Genomic DNA, 11,169 nt, shown 5'->3' with positions numbered 1-11,169 from the left:
TGCATAAACCAATCTCTGCCTGAAGTTACAAACAAACTTCTCCATGGGCAGATTATTCCCGAATTTTGCACTTGAGGATTCTTCCACCTTTCTCTGGAGCAACTGGTGTGGGCCGCTGTCAGAGACAAGATACATTAATGCACTAAGAGTAATACTAGTGTTCTCATAAAGCATCTATAGATTTTTAAATGCTTTACAAAGGAAGGCAAATATCTTTTCTTTTAAATGGGGAAACTCAGACACACAGAGATGAGGTAACCTGCCCAAGATCACACAACAGGTCTGTACTAGAGATGAGGTTAGAACCTGGGTCTCCTGATTCTTAGAACGATTCTAAGAATCAGGAACGATTCTTAGAACGATTCTAAGAACGATTCTTAGAAAGATCTTTTCTTTTAAATGGGGAAACTCAGACACACAGAGATGAGGTAACCTGCCCAAGATCACACAACAGGTCTGTACTAGAGATGAGGTTAGAACCTGGGTCTCCTGATTCTTAGAACTTTCCATTACTGGACCACACTATCTTAGAAGCCTCTAATCTCTGGCAAGCTAAGCTCAAGTTCAAATCAGAGTGTGGGTGAATTCATTTCACATCACAAAATCACCACACATTTTAGCATGAGTGGGAGCATCTGCTTAAGAGCAAGCTCATGCCTACAAAATCCAGGGCTGTGAGAAACTGCTGAAACATTGTAATGACATTTTTTATCATTTGATTTTGCCATATCATCTTCTACCCTTGTGAATTAACATAACTAGAAAAAATTACAAAAAATTGGCTGTAAACCAGTTTTACTACCAAGTCCAAACTGAGAAGGATTTCACAGAAAATAGTTCCATTCTGGAACACCAAATTCATCATTTCACACTTGTGTCAAAATTCCCATTTTTGAATAATTGTGACTGTCGGTGTGATTATTTCCACATCTCGTTTTGACACTAGAGTTATCCCATGAAGTGGAAGCTGTACAGAGGCATGGGGCAATATTTTCAATGAGGTGAAGACAGCAGCCAGGAACAGAATATTGTTCAGTGAGGAAGTCAGGAACATAAACTAAGCTCACCCCTTCATGGATTTAAAAGGGTTTTTATTCTGTACCCATCCCTGACACATACTTTTTATTTTTATGAGCTGTGTTGCTCTCCATGGTACCGACTCAAGTCTATATTTTTCTCCACGTAAGAAAATTCTGACTGAATTATTTATGCTTCATTTGTGCTCTTTGACAGTAGCTCAAATGCCTTTGCAGAAGCTGTCCTTTCTGCACTTTCCATAATTTTATATATTTCAGTGATGTTCCCTCACAATCTTCTCCGTCCCAAAGGATATTTCAAGACATCTCTTTTTTTTAAAATTAGTTTCCCTGTAGGATTCTCTTTGCCTTCTGTTCTGTATTTTCTATTTCTATGGACCAAATTGTGACTTTGAAGTCCTGGTCTGTTTTGGAGGCTGGAGGGACTGCACTGCAGTAGGAGTCCTGGGAGAATTCTGGCTGACTCAGCTGTAATTACTCCCTGGGTACCAGGAACAGCACTTCCCTTTGACAGAAGGCATCCCACTCCATGCTGGGTTATATCAAGTGGGGACAGTGTTCAGCCCAGGGGAAAAGGAGAGGGAAAGACTTGTTGTGCTGTCGTAGACTATCAGGCCAGAAGGCACCATCATGATCATCTAGTCTGACCTCCTGCATTTGCAGGCCACAGAACCTCACCCTCCCACTCCTGTAATCGACTCCTAATCTCTGGCTGAGTTACCGAAGTCCTCAGATCATGGTTTAAAGATTTCAAGTTACAGAGAATCCACCTGTACAGTAGTTTAAACCTGCAAGTGACCTATGCCCCAGGCTGCACAGAAAGGCAAAAAAAAAAAAAAAAAAAAAGCCCGAGTCTCTCTGCCAATCTGACCCAGGGGGAAATTCCTTCACAACCCCAAATATGGCAATCAATTGACCCTGAGCATGTGGGCAAGACACACCAGACAGAAACATTGGAGAAAATTTGCTGTAGTAATTCAGAGCCCTCCCCATCTCGGATCCCATCACCAAGCGTTGGAGATATTTGCTGCTAGCTGTGGCAGATTGGCTACATGCCATTGTAGGCAGTCTCGTCAGACTATCCCCACCACCCAGGGGTGGTCTCCGATCTCAGCATCCCTGACTTTGAATGGCTGGGGGGAGATCCAGTGAAAATCTGGACCAAAAGTCCAATAACAGTTGCTGTGATTTTTTTATCTATATAATGGGATAAACCAAAACCTCAACACCAGACACCCCCAAACATTTTGGAGGACTAAAAATCCAGGTCTCAAAATGATTCCAAATAGTTTCACCCAAAGCACATTTTTATTTGTCCATATTCAGGCAAACAGATTCCTCCTTCCTCACTGGTCCCTGGTCTACAAAGAGGACTCTTCTTTTGTCCCCCAATCTTTGCTTTATTTTTCAGATCTTTACATTAAAGGCTAAATCCTAAACCCAGACACACAGCCCACGTATCTTGGCACTGTACTGAGTTCTGCTAGGATACCTCCCACAGCACTGGGAAACCTCAAGGCTGAAGTCATTCCCACACAGACGACACATACCACCTCCCCAGCAGGAAAACTGAAGGATCTGTGTGGTTTTGAAGACATGACCCCAACTCCACTCAACTCCCGCAGCTCCCCACAAAACACCTCTGTGTACTGGGTTGCAGGGAGCCCCACAAAGCAGAGCTTCACAACACTCAAGGGAATTAGGACCCACTGTGCTGAATCCCTGTATCTTTCCCCCATGTGCGGTGGAACTTGACCTCTACCACTGCAGTTTGGGCTGTTTGCAGCTGCAAGAGTTGGGACTGGGAGAAAGACCTACTGGTATCTGCACAGAGAGGTTAGTGCCCTGTTTTAACACAATGCTGAGAAGGAGGAGTGAGCTGGGAAAGATAATCCTTGTACTGTATCAGAGTAACAGCCGTGTTAGTCTGTATTCGCAAAAAGAAAAGGAGGACTTGTGGCACCTTAGAGACTAACCAATTTATTTGAGCATAAGCTTTCGTGAGCTACAGCTCACTTCATCGGATGCAGTGAGCTGTAGCTCACGAAAGCTTATGCTCAAATAAATTGGTTCGTCTCTAAGGTGCCACAAGTACTCCTTTTCTTCTTGTACTGTATCGTTACCCAAAGGGGTATAAGGATAAGATGTTCTGTGATTCATGGAGCGGTGCTACTGCGAGAGGTTACAAGAGAGGCACTTACAGAAATTACAGCAAAATCAGAAAGCCCTTCAATGCCCTTCCCATGGGGACTTGTGGTTCCTGTTTCAGGAGCGGTGAAACAGTAATAGAAATATTTAGCAAAGCATGTTAATTGGCAGCTGTAGCCTTTTAATAAATAAAATGGTAAAACTAATCAGTGCAGACTCTGGCTCTTGCCAGCAATTGCATTTGAACCACAATTACGCAGTTTGTTAAAGGTGCAGTGGTTTTATTCACCATTTCCCAAGATATCTTGCCTGCTCAGAATTTTGTGGCATGTACCCAATCAGGACATATCTCCTTCTCATGATTGGCCTTTAGGGAGTCATAAGAACATAAGAATGACAATACTGGGTCAGACCAAAGGACCATCCAGCCCAGTATCCTGTCTACCGACAATGGCCAATGCCAGGTGCCCCAGTGGCAGTGAACCGAACAGGTAATGATCTAGTGATCTCTCTCCTGCCATCCATCTCCACCCTCTGACAAACAGAGGCTAGGGACACCATTCCTTACCCAGCCTGGCTAATAGCCATTAATGGACTGAACCTCCATGAATTTATCCAGTTCTCTGTTAAACCCTGTTATAGTCCTAGTCTTCACAACTTCCTCAGGCAAGGAGTTCCACAGGTTGACTGTGCACTGAGTGAAGAAGAACTTCCTTTTATTTGTTTTAAACCTGCTGCCCACTATTTTCATTTGGTGGCCCCTAGTTCTTATATTATGGGAACAAGTAAATAACTTTTCCTTATTCACTTTCTCCACACCACTCATGATTTTATATACCTCTATCATATCCCCCCTTAGTCTCCTCTTTTCCAAGCTGAAAAGTCCTAGCCTCTTTAATCTCTCCTCATATGGGACCTGTTCCAAACCCCTAATCATTTTAGTTGCCCTTTTCTGAACCTTTTCTAATACCAGTATATCTTTTTTGAGATGAGGGGACCACATCTGTACACAGTATTCAAGATGTGGGTGTACCATGGATTTATATAAGGGCAATAAGATATTCTCCATCTTATTCTTTATCCCTTTTTTATCCCTAACATCCCGTATTCTTTTTTGACTGCCGCTGCACACTGAGTGAACGTCTTCAGAGAACTATCCATGATGACTCCAAGATCTTTCTCCTGATTAGTTGTAGCTAAATTAGCCCCCATCATATTGTATGTATAGTTAGGGTTATTTTTTCCAATGTGCATTACTTTACATTTATCCACATTACATTTCATTTGCCATTTTGATCCCCAATCACTTAGTTTGTGAGATCTTTTTGAAGTTCTTCACAGTCTGCTTTGGTCTTAACTATCTTGAGGAGTTTAATATCATCTGCAAACTTTGCCACTTCACTGTTTACCCCTTTCTCCAGATAATTTATGAATAAGTTGAATAGAATTGGTCCTAGGACTGACCCTTGGACTCCTGGGTTCTATTTCCAGGTCTGCTGTCATTTCTCTGAGCCTGATCCTCTTGCCTTCACTTAGGCATAATTCCCAATGAAATCAATCATCAGTCAGGCTGACAAGACCAACAGAGAAGCCACACTATGTGGTGAACATCCCTTTCCTTCTCTCCCAGGGGCCTGATTCTCCCAAACCAGCATATGGATAAGTCCCACTGACATCAATGAGAACTACTCATTTTCTGTGGCTGGAGAATAAAGCCCCAGCAAATACTGGAGTTGGAACTGTTGGAAGCATCATTAACTCCTGCTATGTGCTTTGAGAGTCCCACTCAGAGAGATCACAGAGTCCAGCTAATAGCACCAGGACTCCTGGTGTGGGCTCAAGAATAGAAAGGAAGGGGATCCTATACTGCTGTCCAGGACCCCTGAGTCTGGGAGAAAAGATACCTTTTGATACCTGAATTCTGCTTTATTTCTGGTATGGCCTCCTGGCTAGTGCATACTCTCCTGGTCCCGTGTCCCTGATGGGAAATTATGTAGACACCACTGGAGTCAAAATTTTGATTTTTTTTTTTTTTTGGTTCCTCTCCAGGCATTTTTGCAAAGGAGGGACAAGTATAAGGCCTGATCCAATGTTCAGTCCTTCAAGTCACTGCAAAGACTTCCACTGATTTCAATGGATGTTGGAACAGGCCCATAGGCTCTTCAGATATCTCCTTTCTTCCCTGGGCACTTTCTTTCCCTTTAATGGTATCCATCCTGAGACACCTAGGAAATTATGAGGCAAAGAATTTCATTCCATTTATCTGTTCCTATCCCTTCCGTTACTAAACTCTCCTTCCTGTCTCTTAGAAGGTCTATTGTCTCCTCCTCTGCACTCTTGATTCAATATGTATTTGAGGGGAAAAAACTCAATCTTGTTATTTATCTTAAGCTCGTGTGCATCCTTCCTCTCCTTCTCTACCTCCACTTTTCTTATCTATACCTTTTCACCCTCTCTGCCTCATCTTTCCTATCTGCCTCTGGACCTGAACTTGTATTACGGTGTTTTAGACCTTGCAAACACCTCTTTCTTAGCTTTGATTACATTTTGCATTTCCATATTCAAGAACATCAGCTCCTCTCTCTTGATTCCTATTGTATTTATATTTGTAGCCAAAAGGCAGCATAACACTTTGTCAGACAACAATTCATCCTAGTTGTTAGTACCTGTTAATAAATATTAACCCCTTAAATCCTCTTTTTATTGCAGATTAAACTCTTTCACATGTTAACTATTCTTCCAGACTCTTTATGATATTAGAAAAGTGTGTGTTTGAATTCTAAGGCCAGAGTGTTGGTTCTTGACCTGTAAAAGACCTGGATTCAGGAACTTTATGTGATCAAGTATTGAGCTGTACTTCATTATGGTTGGTGCCTCCAAATCTGTGGGATTATACATGTCTAGGGACAGGACCCATCAAACTGTTAAAAAAGTATCTACAGAAGTAAGTTATAAACAAAACAGTGTGTCTGATAAGGGATTCATCTTATGGCAGATGTTTTCTGTAATGGACTGTGTGATTGATAAGGAGTAATTGTTATTACAGATGGGTTCTGTAATGGATGAAACAATGACCTATTGAAAAATGTTTTTAACTCAGTAAAACTTCTGGTTGTAACAGCTGTCAGTAATAATGATCAGATTAGAATTCCATTTAGTTTATTGATCATCTAACCTAAAAATTCCATAAAAGAAATTCCATAAGTAATTAGGTAAAACAAAAATGTCAAAACAAGACACACAGTGAAATTAATTGCGGGAAAGCAATTTTCCCTTACAAAAAGGAGTTTCTCTGTCTCACGCTCCATAAAAGACAAAGGATTTGAAAGTTAGCTCGGCGAGTGCTAACTGCTTGAGTCTCATCATTTACAGAGGAGAGAGACACAGAAGCCAGGTTTTTACCGTATATCAAAAGGTCAGAATGTATCTATTATTTCTGTATTCTGTATAGTGCTCTACTAATCTCGGATAAAGAAAAGGAGTACTTGTGGCACCTTAGAGACTAACCAATTTATTTGAGCATGAGCTGTAGCTCACAAAAGCTCATGCTCAAATAAATTGGTTAGTCTCTAAGGTGCCACAAGTACTCCTTTTCTTTTTGCGAATACAGACTAATATGGCTGCTACTCTGTAATCTCGGATAGTTAATCTTTGGTTAACTAATTCCATTTGAATGTATTTAACAATCTCAAGTAATTAACTTCAAGCATGCAGCATTATGAACATTTCCCCACTGTGTCATTTCCCATTCACCTTGTTTGATTTCACTATGTGTTTTTTTCCCATGTGCTGCACTTGTTGCTGATATCTCGAGTCCTAAATTGGACAGTAACTACAGCCTCTGTCTTCCATCTTCAGTCATGTCCTCTGCTTACTCAAAACTACCTGAAAAAATTGCCTTACATATTTTCCTCATTACATACATCACTCATAAATACAGTGGCACTTTCTTCTTCAAAAACACTGGACAAGTATTTATTCTAGTACTACCATCTCTATTTTACACATGGAGAAACAGAAGCAAGGAGGTTAAGTGACCTGCCCAATGCCACAGAGTAAATCAGTTGCAAAACTGGGATTTTAAATAAGGAATTCCTGATTTACTTTCAATCCCATAATTATTCCTCTAGATCAAAAAGTTTCTAAACCATTCTACACCATGCCCAACAGCCTGTGGCTTGAGTTGTTGTTTTTATATCATTGGTGCCACAGATATGGAAGCTGGAAAATAAATTACAGTAACCCCTCACTTAAAGTCGTCCCACTTAACGTTGTTTCATTGTTACGGTGCTGATCAATTAGGGAACACGCTCGTTTCAAGTTGCGCAATGCTCCCTTAGAACGTCGTTTGGCAGCCGCCTGCTTTGTCCACTGCTTGCAGGAAGAGCAGCCTGTTGGAGTGAGCTGGCGGGGGGTGGGGGTGGGCTTGGAACCAGGGTCGACGGGCAGCCCCCCATCAGCTCCCCGCTCCCCTAAGTTCCCTCTGCGGCAGCCGCCCAGCAGGCTACCAATTGGTGGCAGTTCAGCTGTACCTCCCCCCACTGCCGTGTGTTGCTCCTGCCCCCTGCCTTGGGGCTGCTCCTGTGAGCCTCCTGCTTGCTGTGCGGGGGAAAAGGGGGGAGAAGAGGGGGCTGTCAGGGTGTCCCCCTCCCCCCTGCTCCTGCACCCGGCTTACCCCTTCTCCATAGAGCTGGGGGGGGACGGGACACGACAAGGCTCAGGATGGAGAGAGCTTGCGGGCACAGCTGCTGTCTCACCTTCCTGATTTTTTTAAAGGCAATGCACTAGAATGGGGTCAGTGTACTTAAAGGGGCAATGCAAATCTCTCTCTCTCCCTCCCACACGCAGGGTGTGTGTCTCTGTCTGCCATGCTGTCTCCCCTCCCTCCATTCATGCTGTCTTGTAGAATCTGAGGCTACATTAACAACAGTGTGTTAGCCCTTGAGGGCTCAGACGAATGCTAGTTCATTATTTAGTAGTAAGGCATTCCCTGGGAAATATCCCACCCTCTGACTCCACCACCTCAACCGAGCTTCACAATCTTCATTGCTGTGTACAGTATTAAATTGTTTGTTTAAAACTTATACTCTGTGTGTGTGTGTGTGTGTGTGTGTGTGTGTGTGTGTGTGTGTATATATATATATATATAAAATGTAGTTTTTTATCTGGTGAAAAAAAATTTCCCTAGAACCAACCCCTCCTCCCCCATTTACATTAATTCTTATGGGAAAATTGGATTCATTTAACATCACATTTTTCAGGAACATAACTAAAACATTAACCGAGGAGTTACTGTATATTCAAAATGTATTAGTGAATCTCAGTTCACAATTAGGTAGGCTCCTAATGCTACAGTATTAGTTCAGTTTCTGTTTTCATTTCTTCTGTTTGTTATAGTGATTTCATTCTGTTGAGACATGAGCCTGAGCCATAAACTTAGGATCCAAATCTAGATCTTCCCTACAGGCAGATGGAAACTATCTAGTTCCAGGATTTTGGCTCAGACCCATTGTTTAATTCTGTTGCTGCATCAGATTATGCAGGTTAAACCATGTCCAGCTGGAACACAGACAAACCAAACAAAAAAACAAAAGCAAAAAATTCCAACCAAACCAACCAAAATGTGTCAAAGTTTTTGAAACTAAAAATAAATTAAAAGATTTGGTTTGGGTATTGACCAAGTGTCTGGGGCAGAGGAAGAGCTTATTTTATCCAGCACAGTTTGCCCATCCTGACTAATTAATTAATTATTATTATTATTATATACATCACATTGTGCTAGGCAGCCTATGAACACACAGTAAAATACTGTAAATTCTCCAGAGTAGGAACTCAATCTAAACTGTCAAAACAGAGAAAAGATGTGAAATAAGCAGTATTATTAGCCCCATTTTATGGACGGAGATCTAAGGCAGACAGACAGACAGACAGTGACTTCTCCCAGGTCACCCAGAAATCTGTGCCAGATCAAGAACGAGTTCTAAATCTGATGAGTCAGAGTCAAGTGGCTTAACTATAAGGCCATTATTTATATTTGCAAGAAAGATATTTTTCCCCTGGTCAATGCAGAATGTATGAATGCATGGGGCCTAATTTTGCCCTTATTTATGCTAGCATGACTCAACTGATTTCAATGGGACAGTCAAAAAGTGTCCGTTTCTGTTCCTGGATTGGTTTATTATATCAATAATCGAATACAGGGGTTCTAAAATAGCTTCCATGCTGCTGAACACATCTTAAGAGAGAGAGAGAGGGTCTCAGACACCTCCCATCTCATTTACAATCCCATAACATCCCTGTAGCAACTACACCAATTGCTTACTTGAGCAGGTAAGATCGGGAAGTGTTTAACATCATTTTAGCTGTCAATGTGATTCAGGAGGAAACAGGAATAGAGCTCACCTCATGTGAGCAACCAGGTCTCTGGAGACCACCAGTGAGTGCTCTACAGACTACAGTCTATCAACCTCTATTCTAAGGGAAAAATTCTGTTCTCTAATCCACATCTCAGCTCTAATATTCCTGGTCTCCCACTGAACTCCCATTCGTGGTATTGAAAGCTCTGTGTATGTAGAGATAGAACAGGCTATTGGCATCATAGTCCATCATGAAAATCTGACAGCAGGATTTTGCCCTTAAGTACAAAATCTGAAACATGCTGGGGCGGGGGGGGGGGGGGGGGCGGGAACGGAGAGATATCACAACAAGAAGCTTAGCCTGCAACTAACTAATCAAACTGTTCAAAGGCTGGGCATTTTCAGCCATTTTTCTTTATTTAGGCTCTCGAACATCCACCCAGACGCTTACAAACACACACAGTATGCTCAGTTTAATTTGAATTTGGACCTACAGGAAATGATGTTCCCATATCTATTCTTATTGCGGTTTTCATCTTCCTTGGCCGTATCCCAAGATGCCGTCTGCCCCTCGGGTAGAGCCTGAAAAATAAACAGTGGTAGAGTGTTTATAAAAAGAGTGGCCAATGCCTTCAGGTGGTTTAACATGACAAAGCTGGGCAAAAATAAAGGCGATGCATAATTCAGTACTCAACCAACCAAACAGCTGTTCTCAAGGAGGAAAAGGCAGATCCGATTATGTAAAAGGCACAGCTCTGCAGAGACCATTAGCACTCTTTGGTTTATGCTGGCTAAGAATCATTTTCCTCATACAAGTATGGACCTAAAAGGGATGGGGAAGTGCATTGGCTTCTGGCGGCATATTTATAGGGAAAGCGATGTTCCCCTGCAGTGCAGGGTCTGTGAGGATTTCACACACACATGCCCTTGAGAAAGACCAGATGGTTGAAATGCAGAACTCAGTCTTGTAGGATATTTAAATAGAAAGTATATAGGGTGGTTTCTCCTACTGCTGGATTAATAACAGTGTGATACCAGTCTTCAGTAACTACATCATACAAACCTTCTGGTGGTTTTCTTAAAGGAATTCCTGCAAGGCTTTACCACATCACCCACACAGAACGATATTATAGCCATTGCCTTTGTACTACACAGGGACTGAGCATCAGATGCTGCATAAAATGTACACACAGACACACCGCTAAAGGACATGGCCACAGTTATAAACCTGGGATTTGTTTCTTGGAGCGGGAGGTTCCACATCCCAGTGCTAGCATTTCAACCACCCTCTGACTTGGTCACATGACTCCCTTTAGATATGATCATATGGACCATTTTCCAAAATGAAGGTTCTTATGGAAATAGCCAGGAAAAAGGCACATCTCATGAGACATAGCCAGGGAGGCAGACTTTCCCCTCTTTGCAACAGGGCTTGAAGTGTCTGTAAATTGGGATGATCACTCAGGACATAGCCAGGGAAACTTCAGCATGGGCAGTTCAGAGAAGCAGAAGCAGAGTTCTCTTTTGGGCCATAGATGGCACTAACCTTCTGTTAGTGCCACTTGCACATAGCTTCTTGCCGCTGAGACAGAAAACCAAAATCGTGAATTCTCAACTGTAGCTCCATC

General features: G+C 42.2%; 1 protein-coding gene across 1 annotated transcript in view; it reads right to left on the bottom strand.

Annotated features, from left to right (window-relative positions):
- Positions 1-11,169, bottom strand: part of PTPRT (protein tyrosine phosphatase receptor type T) — a 740,652-nt gene that overhangs the window by 28,693 nt on the left and 700,790 nt on the right. Inside the window, exon 20 of the mRNA XM_084646178.1 lies at positions 10,036-10,123. Coding sequence (XP_084502304.1) covers positions 10,036-10,123 — 88 coding nt within the window. The remainder of the gene's footprint in view (positions 1-10,035; positions 10,124-11,169) is intronic.

The sequence above is a fragment of the Lepidochelys olivacea genome (genome assembly GCF_965140295.1).
Source record: "Lepidochelys olivacea isolate rLepOli2 genome assembly, chromosome: 13".
Lineage (NCBI taxonomy): Eukaryota > Metazoa > Chordata > Testudines > Cheloniidae > Lepidochelys > Lepidochelys olivacea.
The sequence above is the reverse complement of the archived record's forward strand: the minus strand, read 5'-3'. Positions and strand labels throughout refer to the sequence as shown.